Source organism: Anser cygnoides, chromosome 8 (genome assembly GCF_040182565.1).
Source record: "Anser cygnoides isolate HZ-2024a breed goose chromosome 8, Taihu_goose_T2T_genome, whole genome shotgun sequence".
NCBI classification, from domain to species: domain Eukaryota; kingdom Metazoa; phylum Chordata; class Aves; order Anseriformes; family Anatidae; genus Anser; species Anser cygnoides.
In genome coordinates, this window is record NC_089880.1 from 32,795,020 (window position 1) to 32,819,687 (window position 24,668).

At 45.0% G+C, this 24,668-nt stretch overlaps 1 protein-coding gene across 1 annotated transcript in view; it reads right to left on the bottom strand.

Annotated features, from left to right (window-relative positions):
* ZRANB2 (zinc finger RANBP2-type containing 2) overlaps positions 1–24,668 on the bottom strand; it is a 67,214-nt gene that overhangs the window by 2,329 nt on the left and 40,217 nt on the right. The window contains exons 2-10 of the mRNA XM_067001686.1: positions 9,213–9,297; positions 9,040–9,092; positions 8,811–8,919; positions 7,212–7,294; positions 5,759–5,835; positions 5,044–5,181; positions 4,447–4,619; positions 1,983–2,069; positions 36–200 (exon numbers count right to left, since the gene is read on the bottom strand). Coding sequence (XP_066857787.1) covers positions 36–200; positions 1,983–2,069; positions 4,447–4,619; positions 5,044–5,181; positions 5,759–5,835; positions 7,212–7,294; positions 8,811–8,919; positions 9,040–9,092; positions 9,213–9,268 — 941 coding nt within the window. The 5' untranslated portion in view covers positions 9,269–9,297. The remainder of the gene's footprint in view (positions 1–35; positions 201–1,982; positions 2,070–4,446; positions 4,620–5,043; positions 5,182–5,758; positions 5,836–7,211; positions 7,295–8,810; positions 8,920–9,039; positions 9,093–9,212; positions 9,298–24,668) is intronic.

Genomic DNA, 24,668 nt, shown 5'->3' on the forward strand with positions numbered 1-24,668 from the left:
AAATACACCCATTCTTATTCTACATAAACCCAAACCTTTCGGGTGACCGTGATCTCGATCGTCTTTTTTTGCGATCACCAGATGAAGAAGATCTAGAACGACTTCGCTTCTTGCTTCTCTCAGGGGATGACGACGAACGAGAGCTTGAGTAAGATCTTTTTCTTGGGGTTGAAGACCCCCTGTAGGACCTGGAGCTGGATCTTTATTGATTAAGAAATAAATCAGATTTAATTCTGGTATAATATAGAAAGAACAAAGAAAGAACAAAAAGAGACAGTTCTCATGAAGACTCACTACTATATTTACATCGGTGTTTTATCAAAAAAACTTTTAAAAAGTTTGTGGATACTTTAATACTTACTCCTTAGTTAATTGCCAATAAAAACTTCTACTGCCGTAGTAGCTCTCTTAATAAATTTTGCTAAATATAGTGTTTCTTGATACGCAGACCACCAATGGTTGGGAAACCTCTTTCCAGCATTCATCAGTACTATGCAATGGGACAAACAAGCAATGGGAGACTGGGACAGGAGACAGCCTATATAAGGACCTTCCTCAGTACTTACATTCACAAAAACAAAATGGTGTGAAAATCATGTACCGATTTAACCATGTTTTGCTTCATATTAAAGGATATTTCACAATGGAACTTTAATTGTAAAGTAGCCTTCATCTTACTAGAGCAGGGAAAACCCCTCAGAAGGAATATTTACAAAACTCAGAATAAACCTGGGTAAATAATAAGACTTTCCAAAACAAAATATTAAAAAATAACCTTAGCATACAATCATTTGGGCATTTAAAAAAGATGAACCAGCTTCACTTACAAGCACTTAAAAATCAAGTTTGTTATCTAAAAATAAGAAAAAAAATCACACTTCTGGAAAATGTAACAGAGCTAGAAAGTCCTAAACCATAATTCTGAAATTATGTAAGTTATATAAAAGTACCTAACAAGACTTTCTTCAGTAGGCTGGATAGAATTTTTTTACAAAAAAAAGAATAAAAACAAAAAATGAATAAAAAAACAGAGTGCATGTTGTTGGTAAAATATTTCCAGGGTTCTCATTGTAAATAAAGACGCAGTCCTATTTCAAGCAAGCTAATGCACTGAGGACACTCGGTGGATGCTGCGTGGTACAAGCAACAACCCAGCTCAGCTGACGAGCCTTCAGCATCTACTGGGGCACGGGCACTCCTACGTTCCTAAAAGCACCGACTCCATCTGACACTGAACCTCACGTGAACAGCCAGGGAATGTTTCTGCCACCAAAGAGCAGCGGCACCATTTGTGATCAGTCTTCTCAACTCCCAATTCTTTTCCTTATTTTACAGTTTTAAGATTCTTACATGCATGGAGATGGGAGCAATCTTCGTTTCACTGCAAAAGGACAGTCCTAGCAACGGGATGACTGCAAGGACACCTCAAGGAACGTGTAAGGCTTCTGTTACTTACTCTCTCCCGCGCAGTGCAGTATCTGCTCTACAGGAAATGTCAGCTAGCTCAAGCTCCTGTCAGCTTCACGTGATTTACTGTCCAACATTTTTATACATTCCCCCCACATTTATAAAGATAACGGCTGCACTATCTAGTGGAAATTAAGTAAGTTATCGCTACACACAAAAATAGAAGCATAGCATATTTTCTGATGTTCTTCCACATCAAGTAGCCCAAGTGGAAACAGCAAAAATTACTGAAGCAAGTAAACATGCATTCAGATTCTTCTTCCTTCAAAGTGAAGATCTGTGGCGTCCACTCGTCTAGCTTAGATCAGACTTAAACTCTTCAAACAAAACCTCGCATTCTCATGAAACACATCTGTAGTGGTAACAATCTTGTGACGAGACCCCAGGAATTCTGATTTCCAAGATAAAAATGAGTTAATGTTTTTTGACCAGCATAATTTTACGATGAAATAAACAAGTGGTTGGTTCTTCTGCCCTTTTTTCTCTCTGCAAGGAGAGAGTGCTACCTCATTCACCTTGATTTCGACCCACGAGATCTAGAGTGTTCTCTGGAACTGGAACGAGATCTTGATCTGGAACTGGAAGAACTTCTTGAATGGGACCTGAAACAACACAGAAGACTTTTTCCAGTATCTGACTTTTATTTAGCAGAGTAACTGCTAGTGATAGCAGCAGAGACAACTACGCATCAAAGACAACAAGGGCTAGATTCACTACAAGAGCGACAACTTCGCCCTACCTCCTGACATGTTATATTTGGTAACAGTAACTTTAACATAGTAAGATGGTGCATTTAAAAATTTAGAGAAGTCAGCTTTTTATTAAGTTTCCTAAAACAAAGCACAAACATTAAACAGGGTTGCAGCTGTTTTGGAAAACGAATCAAACAACTGCACAACCATTAATTATTTCATGAAATCAACGCCTGAACTTGTAGTTTGTGCTTTAATTGGAAACCACCATTTTCCTTGAAAAGCAGATTAGATTAAGAGTATTGGAACTCAAGTTTTCTCCAAGACAGTTCTCACAAGCATTCTGTAAACAATTCTCAGTTTTTTCCGAGATTTTCTCCTGCATTAAAAATCAAACAGTAGTTAACTCTTGGCTAAAATACAGACAGGTCTAACACTACTCGTAACTACTTAGGTGTCTTCAAATTTGTCATGTTGATGGAGTTTCTTTAAAGCACAAACCACAATGAATATGTAAAAACGGCAGAAGACTTGTTGTAACAGTAACAGCTGTAAAAAGAAGCACATTCTAATAATCTTTTCAGGCAAAATACATGTGCTGTCAATCTCCCAGTTTATATTGTTACCACGTCTTTTTCATTTCACTTTGCCAAACAAACGCAGTATGAATGCTTGCTTTCTAACTAGAAAAAATACTTAAAGTTGGAAAAAAAAAGAAAACCAAACCCACAGAAAAGTCTCCATAAATAGCAACTGATTCTGCCAATGAATTATCTGTAACTAGAAGCACAGCAGAAAGTTGAAAGTTCCCTAGCAAATTTCAGTCAACTGAAACTACTTTTTAGTTGGGTGTTAACATTTTGGAGTTATGAACGAGGTTATGGCCATATGAAACTAACTCTTCTGCCTTCTTTGACTCTCCCACCCCTAAACCTAAGAACTGCACTCTCTGCAGCCAGTAGGGGCTGCATTTATGTCCTCATGTGGGACAATACTTCCCGAAAAGTGACAGATCGTCCTACACATCTCACTTTATCCACAAAAATAGCTAACAGCCAGTCAGCTCAGTGTTATTCAAAATGCTCCTCCACAGAACCATATGGCAACTACTAGTCTCAAGGAGGCATTTGAGTGAGTAGGGAGGGTGAAAACAGGTATTTTTAAGAACATATCTCACAGAGGAGTTAGCATGAAAAAAGCATGATAACAATGTGAAGAAAGACAGAAGGGAGAGAGTAGCTGACACCTGGTTAGTATGAAGGTCTGAAGAATTTGGGCAGCAATCAGAGCAGTCAGAACTGAGAGGTGCAGTTACAAAGCTACAAAGATTAGAAGAAACCTGAACTTTACGTACATGATGTTTATGATGAGCTAGCACCAATTTGGTCTTAAACCTATCAGCATCATCACTGTATTAGTTGTAGGGCAGCTGAAAAGCTGTAACAGGCTTCACGTGATGTGATTCCAAAAAAAATATTGAACTGCTCATATGTTACTAAATTTAAATAAAGTGAACTCTTGAATCTACCTAGCAGACTTTTTTGGGACCCCATGACCAAAATCACAGAATCACAGAATGGTTTGGGTTGGAAGCAATCTTTAAAGATCATCTGCCCAATCTTTCACTACATCAGGTTGCCCAAAGCCCCATCCAACCTGACTTTGAACGCTTCCAGGGATGGGGCACACACAACCTCTTTGGGCAACCTATTCTACTGTCTCACCGCCCACATCAGGATTTTTTTTTTTTTAATAAGACTTTAGAGTTACTCTGACAGCACTGCCACTGTATTGAAAGCTTTACTGCTTCCCATCAAATTAAGTTCAAGTTTCTTGTTTTGATTTCCCGGATAACTTCCATTCTGTCCTTTCACTGAGTCTGTCTGGACTGCATCGCTGCCCTCTTCTGCTACTTCCTTCTTTAACAATCCCACCCATCTGATTCACTGTTCAACACCTCCACTCAGTATTACTGAAAACAAGCACAACCATTGAACCACTTATGGTCAACAACCCTAAAAATAAGACTGAAAATAAGTTTAGAAAAAACATTTGAAGAATTCAATTGAAATACCAGCTTAATTCACTAAAAGCAGCATGACATAAAAAGCCTTCTTCCTGAGGATCAACAGAAGGCCAGAACAGAACATCGTCTACCTCTGTAAGTTGTGTACATAAAATTGTTAACATTATTAAACTAAAACTGTAAGGCAATCAAAAAAAAGTAAATAGAGAAGTTAGATACTGACATTTTGCCTGGCGTTACCCTTGACCTGTACCCGTTTACCTGGACCTAGACCTTGAGCTTGAATGAGAGGATGAGCGCGATGAAGATCGTGAGTGGGAGGATCGGGACTTAGAACGACTGCGCCTATTGGATTTCTTTTTCTTATTAGTGTCCTCTTCTTCGCTGGCATCAAGATTATATTTTGAGAGGTCAGCATCATCTTCATCCTCATCCTGAAAAATTCAGACATTCAAGAAATGCCTAAGAAATACTTTTATTGGGTTTGTCATTTTTTTCTTAACATAACCTGTATGTTTTATCTGGTGTTTAGTTCAACCTTTGAAAATATTGTTCTTAGGGCATTAAATGAGGCCTCAAGTGCGCTTAATGAGATCTAAAAAGTTATACAGTAGAGGGACTGAAAATTTATGTTTCAAAACAGAATAATAAAGAGACTGCAAACAAACATTTGAAGTCTTCACTATCCCATTTTATATTATTTAATGAAGTTTCATTTTATGAAGTAATTTTAAAAGGCTGTAAGTAAACTTCAGGAACATTCCCCTTACGCCAAACTTTACCTACTACTAAACAACACTACAGTAGTCATTAAAAATTTGCTAGCAACAAAGTAAAGCAAACAAAAAATGACACTACCTCATCCAATTTATATTTGGAAAGATCTTCATCCTCATCCTCCTCATCTTCCCCTTCCGATTCCTTATCTTCTACTTCCTTCAGGATAGATGCAGGACCAACTGGCTTTCCTCTGTACTTTTTCTTCTTGCGACCAAACTAAGAAATTTCATTCCATTAGAATATCACTTATGAAAAATCATTTCCAACTCTATTTTTTGATAAGACTTCTTCTATGAGAAAATAAATGTACATCAATTTTAAATGAGATATTATTCAAAGGAAAGGAGAAGCAGGAGGAAATATCAATTAGCAACAAGAAGATTTTTAGAGACGTTTGTCAGATACGATTAGTACCTCCAGACAAGATTAATGGAAATCCAATTTTAACAAAGAGTTATTGTTACATTTGTGTTTATATCTTTATAAGAACAATATTGAATGTATCCGAAAACAGCATCCATTACCCTGAAACCAACTCCTTAAGCACATTAACGAACACAGCTTGTAGCAGTTTAACTTGAACCGATTCTCATTTTGTTGCCCCCAGAAGACAACACAGATGCACTCGCTTTCAGTTCACAACTTTTACACTTGAGCGTTTGGCAGAGATGCACCACGAGGTATTCCTGACTAGCATTTTCCCCCATCAGGAACACAAACGTAAACACATACATCCTCAACACAAGCCACGCGATACGTGTCTCTCCACAGCAATGCATGTGCCTCAGCTTACCTCGTCATACTCCCCATCTGATTCTTCACGTTCTATGTATTCAACGTTCTCTCGTTCATTAAATCCTCCTCCGTATCCTTTAAAAAGTGGTAAAATAAGACTCTAAGCTCTTGTGCTGCGCCAAATTCAGCTACATTAAGCACAAACTTTAGAATAAGTGGCTTCAGTGGCTTTATAAATATATGCCACAAGAATGCAGTGTGGTCTCCAGAAGAACATGAGTTGTTCCCACACACCTATTAAAAATACTTTCTGAGAAACCTAATCGAGAAAACGGATTAAATCCCTGCTGAGCAACCAACTCCACAGAAGAGCTGTGGCAGGGCTGCAGCACCTGACAGCTGCTTGGTGTGGGGAAGCACCACAACACCTCCAGGGGCCTGACCGAAGGCTGCTGCCCTCGAAGCCCAACGCCCCCTGTGACGGCAGCAAGCCGCAGGCCCAGGAAAGCGGCCAGCTGCAGAGGTGAGGGCAACGCTCGCTAGCTGCTCTCCCACTGCTGGTGCTGCCAAAGCCCCTTTCCCACAGGCAGCTCCCTCGTGGCTTCTGGGCACCGCGGTCTGCTGCCTTACTGCAACTGTTCCGGGACACAACGCCGAACACAGACCCTCAGGGAGCAGTAAGAATAAGAACGTCCTGCGGTTACTTTGAATTGCACAACTGCCAAGGTTCCCTTAAGAAACTCGCTATTCCTTTTCATAATGCAAGTGGAAAACTCAAACTACTTGTTTCAATCTCAGCTAAGCCTGTGACTTGCTGCAGGTACCCACGACATGCTGTGTGTAATGTACACAACCACAAACTTACTCTGAAGGATACCATAACTTGAAAGAAATTCAGAAGTATTCTTTTTAAATAATAAGCTCTGTGCTCTTCTCCATGCTTTTTTATTTTTATGCTTTAATGTTATAATCTATGCATTATACTCACTGCCTGATCCCATTTACAGTGGTAACGCTACGAACAGTTATGACCCCACCACAAGGATATCCTCTGTTCTAGTCACTGCTCGGCTTCATCATTAATGCAGAAGGAACTTAAAATGCATCAGTGTGACCAGACCTCCAACCTCATTAAAAAATACAGTCTGAGCTGTATGGCCTTGAAACACTGTTCCTGCGACTGCAGAGTCCTCTGTAGACAGGCACAGTATATACTAGACTTCTTCGAGGTTAGGAAAAGACTGCATTACTCCTTCCAAACTCTTCAGAATCAAATTCAAACATTGTGGTGGTTTAAAGGAAATGTTTGATGACCTTCCAAACATAACCATCACATACTCAATTTTCTACGCTACTAAAAGTGTAAGAACCTACAGATTTGTTTACATACAAAAGATTATTCAATTTTGCTAGTTCTACCATGAAAACAGTCCCTTTGATTAAATTATATTAATTTATAAAAAGGAATTTCTTACAGTAATTTGAGTATTTTAAAGCCACCTACAGCTTACCTGTCCGTTCCTCCAACTTAGCATACTTGGGAGTGTTACACATGTTACATTCTGATCTTCTGGCCCAGTTCACATTACCACATCTTCAGAGGGGGAAAAAACCAAAGCATAAATAAGAAACATTTTATTTCAAATTAAAAAGCTTAAGTGTTAAGGCAACGCTTCAAGAAATCATAAATAATCTGCCAAGTTTCAGCAGTGATTCGCAGTCACTAACACAGCACAGGTAACTCTTGGGCCAACAGTCACCAAGACAGAACTACAGAACTGTGAGAGCTCGTGGGTATTTTGCCAGCATGAAGGTGACAGGACGGTGAGGACTGCACTTGACAAATCATGGGGAAAGAATTAAAACTAACGGGCAGATAAGGTAACAGAAGCAAGACTGTCCAAACTTTGTTAACACATAATTTAAGTTGTATTTTACCTGACGTAAAACCTGAAAAGATATTCCAGGGGAAAAACACTTATAAGCAGGCCTCATCATCCACTGCACTTACACACCTCTGTCACTGCACTGCTATCTTACAGCGCACTTGAGAGCCACTCACACTCCAACCCCCCGTAAGCATATCACCGGGACACCGCTCAATCCCAAAGAGCGGAGCAGGCGGTCCACGAGGCAGCCAGGCCTCCCCTAAAGCTGGCGGGGCAGCAGCCCTGGAACGTGCCATCGAGTGGACTCCCTCAGTGAGGCCTGCTGGCCTCGCGCTGCAGAACCGCCAGGCTGAACAGAGCCGAGCGCTGACAGAATGGGTGACTGCTGGTTATCCCTGCGCACGGACTGCCCGTTGTCCCCGTTACCCTGCCTGCACACTCAGGACGCACTGTGCAGAGGTGCTAACTGCACGCTCGATCACCCTAAGACCGCCAAATGGATGTACAGACGTGGGTCTCTTCTATTTTCTTACGGTCTGAAACAGCCTGCTGCACCAACACGTGCAAGGGCTTTTGCTCATCACTGGCAGTCTGCTTTACGGAGGTAAAATTGTGTTTGGGTTGCAGCAAACACAAGTTGGGAGAAAACCCAGCCAGGTTTCACTGGTTAAAAAGCTCAGAAAGCTCAGTCAACCAGCAAAACCCCAAATCCTTCAAAGCCCTCCAGGAAATCTGGTGGCTCCTTTCAAACAAACAAAAAGACCCCCAAACCCCTGAAGTACTTTATGAAGGCAGGCCTTTGCTAATGCAGACCTTCACGTTCTCAAGTGATGGCTTCCGATATCAGCTATGAATTTAACTCTGTGCTAAGCGTTACTCATAAAGTATTTAGTGACTATTGAAATAAACTACTAAAATACAGCGTAGGTGTTACTTCCATCATCTGTTTGTTCCAAACCTGGGACGTGTCCTGGCTTACCTGACAAAAATGTGAACTTTTTACCCTGATTTGCCCTGATTTTTTAACCTTTTCCCAGTCCCGTTAATCGAATACCTGCTGCCCACCAAACACAAGGGAACGCTGTCCCCAGGGCAAAGCTCTTCCCGTGGAAGGCCCGGAGGCTCCGGTCGCTCTGCTCCCACCCGTACCCTGACAGACCTCAATACACCGCAGTGCGCGGTCCCGGCGCCCCCTCCCCGTGCCGTTATCAGGGCCCGTACGTTTTGCACTGCCAGTCGTTGGCGCTGAAGAGGCCGCGGCTCTTCTCCGCCAGCGTCTTCCCGATCTCCGTGCCCCCGGCCTTCATCATCTTGGCTTCGGTAGTTTTCTCTGCAACACACCAACACACACACACCCCCATCGCGGGCACGTCCCGGCGGCACCGTGAGGGGCCGTGAGGGGCCGTGAGGGGCCGTGAGGGGCCGTGAGGGGCCGTGAGGGGCCGCTCACCTCTCCCGCAGCGGTTGCAGCTGGTTCTCCTCGCGAAGTTCACGTTCCCGCACCTGCGGAGGAGCACACGGTGACACGGTGACGCGGACCCCGCCTCGCCTCGCCTCGCCTCGCCTCGCCGCCCCCCCCCCTTACCCCCCGGTCCCGTCCCGGTGCCGTCCCGCCCCGCTCACTTCTTGTCGGGGCAGATCCAGTCCCCGTCGCTCACGCGGAAATTCTTGGTCGACATCTTGGGGCCGCCGCCGAGCCGCGGGAGGACGGGGGGTGAAGGGCCGGGGCCCTGCTCCGCGCGGGCTGCCCCGCAGCGCCTGCACCCCGCTGCCGCAGCGAGCCGGGCGGCCGCCGGCCGGGATTTCGCTCAGGCACCGGCCCGGCCGCCTCAGCGCGGCCGCGGGGAGAGGGCGAGAGCGAGGCGCGCCCCCAGCGGGCCGGAGGGCCGCCGGCCGCCCGCCGCGCATGCGCACAGCGGGGCTGGCGGGGCTGTGGGGCTGCGCGGCCCTCAGCGCGGTGGTGGCGGCTGTGGTGGTGCGGGGCTCCCCGGGCCGAGCTCCCCGGTCCCTGTGTTTAAGAAACTGAGTCAGACCCAAACACTTAAATTCCATTTTTTGGTTGTACACGGCCTAGGAAGTGGCACCGCGCTGACGGGCAGCGCAGCCGGCAGAGTTTAACACCTCAGTGATTTATTTCTCAGAGTGACAACCCTGAATCATCAGCCCAAGCCCAAAAGAGTTACCGCAGTCCTAGCGCTGCGACGGACGGCAAAAAGTCGTCTCTGGCCGCTTTGCGAGCCCAGACCTTTAAAACGAAGTAAATACCAAAGTTGACGCAGGCCGGAGGACGCGGTGCTGCCCCAGAGCCGGGAGGAGCCCGGCCGCCAGCGCAGGGTGCCCGCGGCACGGCAGGTGGCACTGCGGCCACGCGCGGTTCCCCGTCCCCTTAGGGAGGCGGAGGCCTGCTTTTACGGAATTCAGGGGTTTAAATATGAATACGTAGATAAATCTATCCCCCCAATAAATAAATAAACAAACAAATAAATCAATAAAAGCGTCACTGTCACCACGCAGGTGCTGAATGCAGGATTCTCTCTGACTTGTGCATGCGGTGGGACGTGAAGTGGCAAGGGGCATCCAGGCCACACGGGACATGTCTGCACCCAGACCGTGCAGCAGTGTCTGCACCCAGACCATGCGGCAGTGTCTGCACCCAGACCGTGCAGCAGTGTCTGCACCCAGACCTGCGGCAGTGTCTGCACCCAGACCTCCTGCGAGCCGGCCTCCTCCACTGCCTCCTGACACTGGCCCGCTGCTCAGGCGAGGCTCTGCTTACATCGGGGGGATAAGGGCAGTAACCGAAACCAGAAACTGGCCCCAGGAAGTCAGTTCATTCCCAGGTACCTTCGGGAAAGTGCCTTTCAGAAGTAACAGGAGCGTCAGTCACACAGCGTAATGTCAGGGAAACAAAAAGCATCCAGATCTACAGAATAAACTAATGCGTAATGGAAGGTTTTGTTCGCCTGTAATATTCTTTTACCTTTTAAAAAACTTGCCCAAAACTAGTGTGTTAGAAAAAAATCAGTATCTGTTGACCTCAGTAAGAAGTTGGTTGAACTTTAACGTGCTTAGGAAAGACGCTGCTTGGAACTCGTGGCTTCCCGTTGAAGTCGCTGTTTGTGAGTCCAGCACAACACCCAGAATTTGGGTCTCTCTCAGGTTGGTGTCTGCAGAAGCACTGAAGGATGGACAGAGCCTGCTCGGATTTCACTGCTTTCGGGTGGCTTCCGTGCAGAGACAAGGGTTGACTTCAACAGAACAAAATTTAAAATGAGCATGGAGGATACCTCTCTGTCGTGAATGACAAAATGCTCGTGCTGTTCAGGTCATTAAAGAAGATCCCGTATCAGTAATTTCGAGGACAGGAATTTGTTCCTAATCTCCGAATTGCTCCTCAGGGAAATCAAGGCATATAAATCTTACTTTATATGTTAAGAAATGAATCAGAGTATGTACTTTCTGTTTGAAAAATAAGCATAGGCAAAAATGTAATTCACCTGATAATAATTTCAGGCTTAAATATTTTAAATCTTACCAAAAATAATGAGAAGAGTATTTCAGTGGTATTTGTCTTCTGCTGAAGGAGACTCCCCAGAGAAGTCTCTAGCCAGGTAGCTACAGCCCAAAGTTTGAAGCAATCAGCCAGATTGCGAAAACAGGACCTTTCCCTGTAAGTGCAGAGGGAGTGTGTCTGTAACTTCTGGTTTTTTTCCAGTCCATTTACTTCAAAGCTTATATTAAAAGCTGAAAAGCCTACTGGGGACTGAAAAAAACATGGCTTATCATTTAATTTATGAATAAATTTATTTAATTTATGAACATCTTAATTAATTTATGGAGCAAGATCCAAATGGACAAGATCTTAAGTCCTGAAGGGCACTGTGACCAGGCACAATCAACTCAGCTCAGTGGCTATGTAGGGTACTCCCTTTATTTAATAAACCAATTAGCCTTGCTTAAAGATTTTTGATATACTGGGTTTTTTTCCCTGTGTTTCTTACACAAAGCTTCATTAAAACATCTACTCCTCATTTCAAAACAGTTTGTGAACATTTTTATTGGATTCCTGTTTCTATCACAATACATTTTGGCTTCAAGTATATGTAAGCACTTGATAATAGCCAAGTAAATGAGAAACACATCACCCGTCATTTTACCATAATGAAACGGAACAGTTGAGAATGAAAAGAATGTGTAGAAAACTATTTAATTGGCCTGGCTCTAGACAGCCAGTGCCTACCAACAAGCACTGAACATCAGTTTTCCTGAAGAAAAACTGAATGGTACAAAGGCCAGCCAGGATCCCAGCCAGGTAATTAAACGAAGGTTGCCCGTGCTTCATTGCTCTTTCACTCCGTTCTTCATGTTGCCTCCCGGTACGATGTCGGCATGCCACGCTCTTTATTAAGCAGTATGGGGCACCTAGGTTTTTAAGCATCACTTTAAGGCACTTGAGGCTTTGTTGATGCTTTCCAAGACACATTAGTAATAATAATTTCATATTTGTGAGTTAAAAATGCAATGTGCTTCCATCAGGTGAAATCTAACTGTTATAAAAACCTTTGTGTTGCTGTAGTTGAACATACACAGAAGTATACTGCAACATAATGTTTGACTGTTGCCTTTTTACAAAAATACCATGGCTTGACTGATAGCATTTAGGCAAGAAATTGTGAAAACGCAGTGCCTATATTAAAAAGTGCAAATGCTGTCCACGTTTCAAAACACCCCCAGGTTTATGATGTACAATGAAATATAACGACTGCTGTGCTGGAAAGTAGCTTTAGGATGTACCATCGCATTTGGAGAGTTGGCCTTCCAAACTTTGTTTCAATTTTCCTGACTGACAGACGCTTGGTAATAGAATTTTTCAGGCGAATGATGGGTACTGTCATGTCACTCAAACTGACATGCTTTTGGAGGCAAGATTTTCTTCAAATGTGACCTTTACAGAAGGTTAGACATTGCTTGTCACTTAATAATTTAATAATTACAGAATATATCAATCCTGCTGAGAGTACATTAAATCACAATATAAATGTTATAAATAACAGTTTAGATATGATTGTTTTAGTAAGAGTAGGGTTGGCAGATGTTCCCTAGCTCATACAAAGGTGTGCCAAAAAGGGACTCCCAGAGGCGCTCAGCCCCTGCCTCTGTCTGGAGGTACAGCCGAGTAGAGGCCGCTCGTGGCGGCTGTCAGCTGAATCCGAAGCTAGAGATGTCCCGTCCATGCTCCGTGAGCCGTCCTGTCACCCAGCCTCTGCCATTTACAGCCAAGCAACAAGTAGCAGTCAGAAATATTTCTCACCTAAATCTTCCTTCCTGCAGATTCAGCAGATGACTTTTTGCTTTTCCATCAGTTGTTCTCTTTTATCGACATCCCCTTGCAAATGTGAAGGGACCGTTCCTCTTCTCTATACTTCAAACAAACGTGTATTTTTAAAACTCTCCACCGGGGCCCAGTTTTCTAGATCTTCAGGGATTTTTGTTGCTGTGCTCCTGGGAGGCGCAGCAGAGTGCAGGGGTGCGGGCTGTGTGCCGTGCTGCAGCTGAGGACCGGGCTGGAGAGGGGAGATTTCATTTGGCTCTGTGCAGTGCTCCTGCTCGTGCGTGTTAGGAAGAGACTTCTTTCCCAACAGTATCACACCATGAATTTGTGCTCAGTTTATGGCTCACCATAGAGCAGTGCTTTTTGCAGTGGAGTTCCTCTTCCGCTTACTCGCTATTTAAGAATTATATATCTGATTTCTTCCTTCAAAGTCTAATACTTTGCATGTGGTCTGAGCTGATTTTCTTTTTTATTAATTTGAGATCAATTCTCCAAATATCGAGGTAATTCTGAATACTTAACTGATCTTTCAAATTTTTTTTTGATTTTCTCTTTGGCTGAAGCTGGACTGCATTTCCTCGACTGGTGCACCCAAATGTCACGCCGATGAGGCGCACTTTCTCAAGTGAGGGTGGATCATACCCAGCTATTTCCCTCCTGCTTGGTGGAGAAGCTCAGTGGAGTGAAATGAAGTTCAACGTGACATATCCAAATTTTGTTTTCACATAAAATGTGTACCTTTTTTGAAGCTAGGCTTGTTATTTGCCATCATGCCATGTATTAAATATTATTACATGCCATTACTAAGCTGAAAATAGGAAATACTTGGCCTAAACAGTGTGTGAAACTGCCTGTTTAAAAGGAAAAATGTGCGTGCCCATTGCCTTGACACCTTCCCTGCCTGCTTTGTACATTGTACTCTGGTTCTACTGAGACTTTGCATCCACCACCAACTCATAATTGAGACATAAAGTGGAGTTTCAATAGACAAATGTGTTTTAGGGACTATGGAAATGGATCATATTTCATCATTACATTTTTACTCCCAAACAATAACAATATATTCTCTAACCGAGCTCTCAGTGGTGTTGACAACAGCCTTTCCTGCAATCAGAGTTGTGATACAGATGCATTATTTTCTCCAGCAATTTTTACCTGTCAGACAGTTGTTTTAGTTCTAGTGCTCCTTCTCAGAAATAAATAAGGACTCGTGATACACGTCACTCTTTTGACAGGAAAATCCAAGCATATATTTGCCCAAAATTGAGTTGACATTTGCAATACAGTTTAGGGTGTTTTTATTTTTTTTAAAGAGTCACAGGAGATCGGGTAGAGTTTTTAAACTTAATCTCCAAAGCAGTTGTAAAATAAAGTAACGTTACCTCATCATTTAGGAGAAGTAACCTATCCAGGAGAGATGTTTCCCCATATGTGAAAAGGTACAGTTAAAAGGGACGCAGTCCATGAATGGGAGCTGCACTGACGCAGTATCTCCAAACCATCAGAAGACTTGGTGATGCAGCAGCTAAATATTCTGCTGGTAGCTTGATCTAGCAAGGAGATGCCAGAGCTGACATAAGCAGGGCCATAGAGTTGAGCTGCTCGTGTGAGCTGGACATCACCGGTGAGGACTGCCCTGTCCCAGAAATTAATTAGTACCTGCCCCACCAAAGTGGTAGATGAAGTAGAGCTCGTGCTGCAATTTAACAGCACAGGCTCCACCACTTCTCGCCTGTAACAGTTTTGGCAATGCAGGACAGACCCCTCTGCGGGAGATGGCAGAGGAAGCGGCCGAATGTGCGACACAAGCAGAACACGTCCGCGAGCCGCCCCACGAGACAACGTGAAAGAGCTCACGCAGTTCTAGGTGGAACATTTTTAGCAGGTAGGGAAAAGAAGAAGGTGCCTCTGAGACCAAATTTAATAAAGACAAATATAAATTGCTAAAAGGTATGGTGGGGCCAATTACTTGGTAGGGGAAATCGAATATTGATGGATGGAGATTAAAAGAACTTGGCTTACCGTGCCCTAGCAAAGTACAGGTGGAGAGGAGCAGTGATGGTTCCTTATTAATACATTCAGAGATGGTAAATATAAATGAAGGGTAAGGATTCTCTGAGTTAGAGGATAAATGACAGGATCAAATAGCTATGAATTGATCATGAATACATTTTGATAGAAAAGAGTCTAGCCATCGAAGAAGTAAAGGTCGGTTGTGGCTTTCCAAATAAAATGAGGGAAGAAAGATTCTAAATAATTTAAGATGGAGCTGGGTAAACTTATGGGAAGGGTATTTGGATTTAAGAGGACAGCTCTGGGGCTGCTGGGCCGCTGGGGTCCCTCACTTCCTCGTCTCTTCCCTCTCTCTTTTCCCTGACCCACTGCAATGTCTTCCAAGACTGGACTGAAGGGTTCCCCTCTGGGATCAGAGGAGTGCTCAGGGTGATTCTGCTCGGCAGGGGGTTGGACTGGATGATCTTCAGAGGTCCCTTCCCACCTCGGCCATTCTCTCATTCTATGAGTCTGTCAGAAAAGAAAACAACAACAACAACAACAACAACAAAGCACAAGACATTGCTTGCTCCTTTTCCAGCAAGCTGCCAGTGCCCCACGATCTCTGCCAATTGCTCTGTGGGTACCTCGGTCTCCTCCCTCTCTGGTCTCTCGCTACCTCCCTAAAGCACGGAGGGCATTTCCCGCGTCCAGACATGGCAGTTCAGGTGAGCAGGTGGCACTGGTTCTAATGACGACGTGTGCGTGGTTTTTGGAGGGTGATGTCTGGTAGGCTCTGTGCCTGCGTGTCCCTAAAGGAGCAATAAGGTCTCTGCAGGAAGAGCAGAACACAAACCCTTGACACGCAGTGATTAAAGGAGTGACATGTTTAAGAAGCATATACACATAAATAAGCCAATCTTTATGATGCTCAAAAGGTATATCTGAACACATGTAGGTGAGACACAGAATAAATAACGCCCTTTATCCAAACTGACAGCTATAATTACCACGGTTCATGAAGGCTTATTTTTGATACAAGCTTGTTTGAGCGAAAGCATTTAATGGACAAGTGCAGTCGACTTAGAAGTAAAGGTGAGGCATGCATAAAGTAGATCTAATATGTATTTTTTAAAAGCCAGGTTGGAAAGAGTTCATCCTTCAGGGAGTCATTGTCAAGCAAACAAGGTGTGATTAACCTTTCCCGTGCTCGTCCTCCTCTGCTCTTCTTACGCTGCGCGGCATCATCGCTAATTAAGGTGCCGCTGAGCTCCCTGCCGCAGGAGGGGCTGTTGGATTTTGTCTGCCTGAGCTCGGGAGGGACATAGCAGGACCCTTCCCTCGCATGTGCCTGAGGGCTCGGAGGTTCCCAGCCCTTTGCGGGAGGTGTTGCTGCTTTTCTATGTCCTTTGCTTGCCTGCTCACAGTCTGCCCTCATTGAGATAACAGCATTGTGTGGAAGATCTTGCAGAGCAGTGTTTTCTCCTAGCATGAGACCAAAATCCAGAGTTGAGCAGACAAAAGTGTAACTCGGTCGCAGAAAGAGCTCACCCCTTCACAGCCAGTCTAGGTTATTCTTTATTTTCTACCGTGCCCCCATACATGTAAATCAAGCATGTTTGGCAGAGTATTGCCTCGGCACTCTCTCTGAAAACAAGGAACACAGTTCATTCACACGTCCCAGTTGATGGAAACATGGCCATAGTACATTGTTAGGAACAATTCCAAAAGAATGAGCCTAAAGCTTTTTGTTCTAATTCCCAACCTACTCTTGCCAGCTATACTTTTATTAATGGACATTGAATTTTACCAGTTTACGACTCTGAAGTCAGAATTAGGCTCCCGGCCCCTCCTCCGGTTTCCGAGTGGTGTCCTCACACCTACAGCTCATTTCTGTGGTTTTGCTTTTTGCTTCTTACTGAACTGAAATGCTTTGCTTCTCCTCCAAATTTTGTTTCGACGAAAGAAAACAACAAACAAATTAATCTGGCTCAGGACATGAACACGCACCTCCGCCAGGGAACAGGCAGCAGAATACCCCAGGGTTTGCTGTTCATTTCTTGGGGGTGCACCCATGCAACCATGTCCAAGGAGAACCATGGATATTCCTTCACCACCAGAGAATCTGTAAATTCTCATACATCACTGCTTACCAGACAGAATGCAAAAGCAATTTGGTGTCCTCATTTTTACAGTCAATTCTGCTACAAATTTGCACATTTCAGTGAAGATGGTCTCTCTCTTTTTCCAGAACACTCAATTACAGTAACATCAGGCACAGAAAATCATTTTGACAAGTGTCCCATTTACAGAGAAATGAATAGCCACAAAGGAGAGGAATTCTTTTTTTTTTCACTTTTACGTTCTTTCTTTTATTGGAGAAGGAAACTCCTGAATAAACTTTATTTTTTCCTTAAATTGCAGTTACAAATAGGATAGGGATTTCAAAGGGCATTTCCAGTTCACATCATACTTTGAACCAACATGCACACAAACCAAACCAAACCAAACCAAACCAAACCAAACCAAACCAAACCAAACCAAACCAAACCAAACCAAACCAAACCAAACCAAGTCAAACGAATCCGGAGGTAGAGCCCACTCCTGCGAGATGCTGGGTCTCCTGGTCACAAGCCGTAGGCTCCGATGTGCTGACTGCGCCATGGACAAGTGCTCTGCACCTCCACAAGCAAGAACAGTTTATTTTTTATTTTTTATTTTTTATGTTTTTTTTTTATATTTTTATTTTTTTTTATGGATAAGGGATTTCTGAAGGTGCTTGAGTACCTCCTGCTGCCTGGAGCAGCTCTGTCACCAGTATGGGCTCAGGCCAGCCACAGCTTTGTCTGTCTTCAGCCCTAACCCTACAGCACATCCCCAGAAGAAATAAAACCCTCCTGTCCCTCCTGGGGACTGCAGAGAAGGTGGAACCCACCTCAGCACGGAGCACCAGAGCTGCCTTACAGCTCCCTGGTGCTCACCGCTCCCACCGGTCCCTCCTCTCCGTGCTGCAACAGCTCCAGCCCCGGCCTCAGCAAAAAGCAAAATGGTGCCCGTTCAACACACCTGCTTCCACCTGCTTAATGCAAGTGGAAACTAAATTTGCCCTTATTCTGTTAGCGCCTATGCCTTTTGGTTAACAGCGGAGATTTTGAACGCTGTGCAAAAACCCTGCGTTGCTATGGTTATAGCACAGCCGTTCCCAGAGTCTCCAGAAGTAGCCATAAATGAGAAAAATCCAGGGGATGGTATGAAAGTCGTTCAGCATCATCTTCAAGCAGCACTGGCTTTTCAAATACTTCCCCTGCTGTCAGTCAGGGAGTGAAGGTGGCAAACTAGGTGAGTGGCATCGTCTTAGTTCTAAGTAATATAAAATTCATTTACAGCTGGAAACTTTTCAATTTAAATTATCTCCCAGGAGGTATCCAACCTAAAACTTTGGAACTAATTTGTACAAGTGTGTGCAGCTCCTTTTTCCCCCCAAAGCTAAAGCTATCCATGTATTCTCTCATCTCCCCTCTTTCCTTCCTCGTTTTTTTACCCTGTCTTACTGGGCACCTTCTTGGCTATAAGCACAGAACAGATCTCCAGATGATCACGAGCAGCAAACCTTTAACAGTCCCCAGGCACCAGCCGTGGAGTGGCTCCTCCAGGCTGAGAAGGGCGCAGGCACTCGTCCGTCTGGGGACCACGGGCTCCTCGTCCCAGCACCCCAGGGCAGAGCACCAGGTAATTGCGGTGCAGGTAATGGTGACTGACAATTTCATCTTTAAGCTATTTATCAGTTGGTGCTCTGCACATCAGGTGTCACGGGAACATGACAACTCTTGTCAGTGAAACAAGAGAGCCTTGTGACAGGCTTTCAATTGAATTTCTTCACCCAGCACTCCCAGCATTAACACTATGTTAAAACAACTTCATTCATTATTCAAAAAAGGAAAAAACCACCCAGCAAGATCCTGACAAAATATAAAACTTTTCTGAATCCTAAAACACACCTGATTTTGCTTCTTCAGTGCCATCAGAATAACCTGTCTGGGTTCATTAAGAACCGCTTTATTTGTTGCCAGCGAATAAGCCATGGGTCATTCTGCCAATGTGTGGGAGTCATTCGTTTGCGATGAATGATTCATAACTCAGGCTGCTTTTTAATAAAATGCTCATGTTAAAATTCTACATATGCTCAGAAGGAAGAAATAAAAATTCCTCTCTATATTTTCATTAGAATTTATAATAAATGACAACCCAGAGATTTATTCTCTTGTATGCCTCTCCTTTCTGCTGATGCGCCATGCTTGTATACAGGCTTCACTTGGCTGCCCACCATCCCTAAAATTGTTCTGTGATGTTCCTCCCAAACAAACATTTTCGAGAGACAGTTGAGCTTGACTTTTATCTCATTTAAAAACAAACAAACAAACAAAAACCAAAAACACAGTACTGAAATAGAAGAAGACAAAGTAAAGGCTCCAGGAGGTGGCATTGTTTTCGCGCCTACTCTCCTAGAGAAAGACGCAAGCAGCAGTCTCAGCAGCGCGGTACGTGAGTTCTCTCCATGAAGGAAGAAGCTGTGCATCATAACCAAGTCACAGTGCACTCTTCCGAGGTGAAGGAGAAAACCTAGCCACGCTGTCCCAGATGTCCTGGGGAAAAGTCCTCAGACAAAGCCAAGAAACAAAGCAGCGGCAGTAGCGGCGCTGAGAACTGATACGAGTTCTTGGCAGAGGCGTTTGCTGCCTTCTGTTATTCCTTGTTGTCCCACCAAAGTAACACAGACAAGGGGCATGCCCCGGCTGCACCCTGTTGCCGCAGCCCCACTGCCAGACATGCCACCACGGGGCAGCGCGGGACCCAGCTGCTGGCTGACCCCGAACCCTCCGCACCTCCCCGGAGGCTGCTGGCAGCACCGGCTTTCACGGCTCGGCCCTGGGTCTCTGCTGGCTTTCGCTACAGCATGGTTTGTTCTGCATCTTGCATTGTACCCCCTGGTAAGGAAGCCCAGACATGAGGTATCTGAGCAACAAGCTGCTGTTAATTTTGGAAAATGTCTTCACTGCAGGGCAAAGATTCCTTCTCCTGCTGCACCTTCAAAGGCTCTGCTTAATTACAGCGATTCCTCAAGCATTGGTAGGGGAGTGGGAGAGTGCAGTTGTGGTACCGTGGAGCTGCTTTCAACCTTCATCAGAGCTACAGCCTTCCCCGGCGTCCCTTACACAGAGAAGACGCCTTATCCTCTCCAGCTACTGTTCAGACGTGCTGCTTGTACCTGTTTACAGGGACTGGCTTCATGCAGAATTAGTATTCTGCACAGAACCACAAACTATAAATTATTATAGCAGGTCCCCAATGAATCCTTTATGAAACAAAGCATATTGTGCTTGAACCTGTCCATTTAAAGCCCCAGCTAACAAACTGGTAACTGCTTCTCTCTTTCTCTTCACAGCTGCGGAATGGTGTGGTGCAGATCCTGTTCAGGACCATAATGGCAGTGAACAGCAGGGCTTAACGCACTGCAGTTTGCTCTTTGATCCCAGCTCATTTGAGAAGGGTTTACCGGAGTATTTGCTTCCCTTTTCTCCTATGTTTGTATCTTTTAAGAATGTTTTTTTTCCAGCAGATATTTTTCCCATGGAAACTTCAGTAGTTTGTATTTTTCTTGATGCTGAATATCATTTGATTTTATTAATGACTGCTGAGCCCTCTTGCTCTAACACTCTCCAGCTTTATTTCTGGCCCAGGCAGTTCAGACACCCACAGATTTCTGCATCCCATCTAAACACTTTCTTCAGGGGTGCACTTGTTTGTAAAAAGACATACAGTTTGGACTTAGAGACCTCTCAGGATGGAGAATGACCCATCTCCTGCTAACCTGTTTCAATGTTTATTTTTTAAGGAGTGTATACTGTCTTACATATTTTCTAGGTATTGGACCTCTATTCTTTGTTTGTTGGATCCAAATACCTCAGAAAACCAATTTTTGTACCCAGAGACCCTGCCAATCTCTTTGATTTTTGTGGCAGGGTGCTGTAAAGTCAGTAAAATAAGAATCAAGAGTACTCTTGAGATTTAATAGCCACTGAAGTACTAGTCCAACTCCACTGTCTTCAATAGCACTGCTGAGGAGGAATGACTCTACAAGAAAGGTCAAGATGTTCTGGTTTGCTTGTTTAGAAGGAAGAGAACTAAACAGAGTATAGGCAGATGGCTATGAGGTCATTCAAAACTCAAGGAACACAATGAAGTGAATTGGATGGAAGCTTTGTGGCAATCATTGCAAGGGAGCTGATGCCTCTCAAGTTGCATGGCAACGTGCTCAAGACAAAAATAAAACATCCATATGTCTTTCAAAATCTTTGGATTTATTTCTGAGGTAAAATAAACTTTTTTCTTTATTTAAGGTTAAAGTGTCCTGAGAAAAATGGGTGAGCCCACTAGCACTGGAAAAAGTTACTAAGTTCTGAACTTTTCAAGCATTCCTGTATATAGATGGTGCACTTCCATTCCCACTGCCTCTTCATCTGCTCTGCTCTGCACTTGACCATTTCCTTCTCAGCTTTGACTGATCTTGATGCTTTCCTTTTAAAGCTGTTCTTCCAACTCTTTGGTGGTTTTTAAACTTTTTTTTTTTCCAGATTTTTTTTAATTGTTGGGAAAAGTTCTTCAAATCTTTCCTCTGAAGTGGAAATCTCAGAGTGTTGGTCTTGCCTTGCAAACTCTGCTGAGTGCCAACCTGCTTCTCAAAACAGCTCTGGTTTTGTTGGTGAAGCCTGCGCTGTGGTCTTGGAAGCCAGGGGAAACACGAAGAGCAGCCCCTCACAAACACATGGCTGTGGTGCTTCAAAGGACTCCAGTGCCTGAGATGCTGGAGCCTAGCAGGCATATGAACTGTGAATTGTCTTTGCTCACTGCTTGGAGCTGTCCTTGGGAGAACAGCTATAAAAGTGCCAGTACAGTCCTTTTGCAGTTTGTTCCTCGAGCAAGAAGGCCAGTGGCTGGGGCAAGGAGGAGTGCGAGCTCGGACACCAAACCTTGATGTGCCCATAGCGAGGGCCGAGGGCATGCGTACAGACCTGCCCCTTCCCCCTCGCACACAGCTAGCCAAGTGCTGGGACTTCAGCAGCCTCCCAAAGGGACCAACCCATGCTGATTGATGTGGGCGTCAAAAAGCTCAGAGACTGGTGGCCAAGTCTTGCCCCAAACTGGACGTGTTCCCAGCAGCCCAGCAGCTGCCCTCCAGCCCGCAGGACAGCTCCGTGTCCAAGCGACCCCACCGCGCGCGGTGCTGGAGTGCTCTCGGGAGCAAACCGCTGCTCGTGTCGGGAGCTTCTGCTGCTGTCGGGCCGACTGCAGCGGTGGGGCTGGAAACCCTTGCCCATCCCAAGGTCTCCAAGTACTGAGGGAGGACGTCGTGTCTCCTTGGTACAATGTCCGAGAGCGTTTTGTTACTTAGGAGACGAGTAAGGAAGACCCACCGAAATGGCTGTCGGTGCCTGTGTTGACCCCTGCCCTGTGCCTGCTCGCCCTGCCCCTAATGCAGTGGGACCGGGCTGTCCCAGTGGGACCGGGCTGTCCCAGTGGGGCCGGGCTTCTCCACTGGGACCGGGCTGTCCCAGTGGGACCGGGCTGTCCCAGTGGGACCGGGCTTCTCCACTGGGACCGGGCTGTCCCAGTGGGACCGGGCTGTCCCAGCGGGACCGGGCTTCTCCAATGGGACCGGGCTTCTCCACTGGGACCGGGCTGTCCCAGCGGGACCGGGCTTCTCCACTGGGACCGGGCTGTCCCAGTGGGACCGGGCTGTCCCAGCGGGACCGGGCTTCTCCAATGGGACCGGGCTTCTCCACTGGGACCGGGCTTCTCCACTGGGACCGGGCTGTCCCAGCGGGACCGGGCTTCTCCAATGGGACCGGGCTGTCCCAGTGGGACCGGGCTGTCCCAGCGGGACCGGGCTTCTCCAATGGGACCGGGCTTCTCCACTGGGACCGGGCTTCTCCACTGGGACCGGGCTGTCCCAGCGGGACCGGGCTTCTCCAATGGGACCGGGCTTCTCCACTGGGACCGGGCTGTCCCAGCGGGACCGGGCTGTCCCAGTGGGACCCGGCTGTCCCACTGGGACCGGGCTGTCCCAGCGGGACCGGGCTGTCCCAGTGGGACCCGGCTGTCCCACTGGGACCGGGCTGTCCCAGCAGAGGCCGAGCTCCGTCCGCCACGTCCAGCAGGTGTCACCGTGGTGCTGTGACAGTCCCCTCCCGGCCTGCCCGCACCGCCTTGTGAACGGGCCATAAATATTCAGTACCGAGTACACTGAGATGTAAAACAGCAGGTGCAGCAAATCTGCGGCGGGGACACGTTTAATGGGTGAAGGATTCAATATTCTACTGAGCAAACAACTGTATATAAAAAGTCCATCTGTAGCTTTTTATGTGTTGTTGTTTTTTAATTTAAAAACACAATTTATTTTTAAAAATACGGATATTCTTGTGGAAGACGGCTTTGTATAATTAAATGGCAAAATGGATTAAAGCCATTGACAAAAATGTAAATATTTGAGTAATTTTAGGTTTCATGTGCGTACATTCAGAACAAAAAACTTGTTCTATGAAGTTCTTCATGTTCCATTCCCTATGTTAAAATTCTTGCTAGTAATTATGGTTTTTCTTTTGGCCCATTCTTCCTTTGCTCCCATTTCCCCCACTCTTTTTTTCCCCTAGCTCCTATAGATCCTTATGCTTCAAAAGCAGTTCTTCATTTTAAGAGGAAATGCTGCCACATCTCTCTGCTAGCCAACTACCTCGGCAACTTACATCAATGTAATGTACTGGAAAACAATGCCAAGCATTTTCCCCATAAAGCATTCACAACACCCCCAGTACTTGTCTTACCTTTCATTGGCTACAGTTCATAGGAATCTTGACTTTTACACGGTAAACTTCCAATATTTATATGAATGTATGTTTTACAGATCTGATTCAATCTGAAGTTGGTGGATGTCTTGACTTCTACCAGAAGCTTTCCTGCTCACCAGATCTTTCCCTCCTTCACGTTTGTGATGGCTGAGATTTTATTAACAAAAATGTTTTGATCAAAAACTACTTAATAAAGATAATTTCATCAGCTACTGTCTGAAATAACTGTATCTGTAGCTAACGCGCCAGCCCAAAGTCAAAGCTACAAGTAGGCAAAACTTACTGGAAAGCAAAGATGCATTTAGCCCATCTACCCAAACTTACAGACGACAATCTAGCACCTAAGGCTTCGTTGGCATGATGCCAGCCAGCAGCTGCCTGGACACCCGGCGAAGGCCTTAGGCCTTCCCCTGCCTGAAGCGTCTGCCTTGGTTTATATGGCAGCTGCTCAGAAAGTCACAGCTAGCAGAGCTCATCTCCATGACTGCTAGGAAACCACGAGGGTTCCTTTCCATTGAAGAATCCAAGAGGAGCCTCGTTTGTTCAATCCTCCACTGAATTGCTTAATCAGAATAAGAATCGCGGACACATACCGTGTTTCAAACTTTGCCTGTGAAAATACTACCCAGGTAAGCTGCTCTCAGAACAAATTTTTTTTGAAGGAAAAAAAAGATTTTTCAGTCACAGATTTTTCAGTAAACTTTATACCCAAAAGACTTAATTGCCATTTTTTGAGAAGCATTTTTAGAGTAACTCTAGTCCAAGTAAAATAATTTCAGCTAGGGATGTCCTGTGTATTCAGCCTTTTTGCTGTGTAAAGTCTATTTTATCCCATATTTTTGTGGGGTAAAC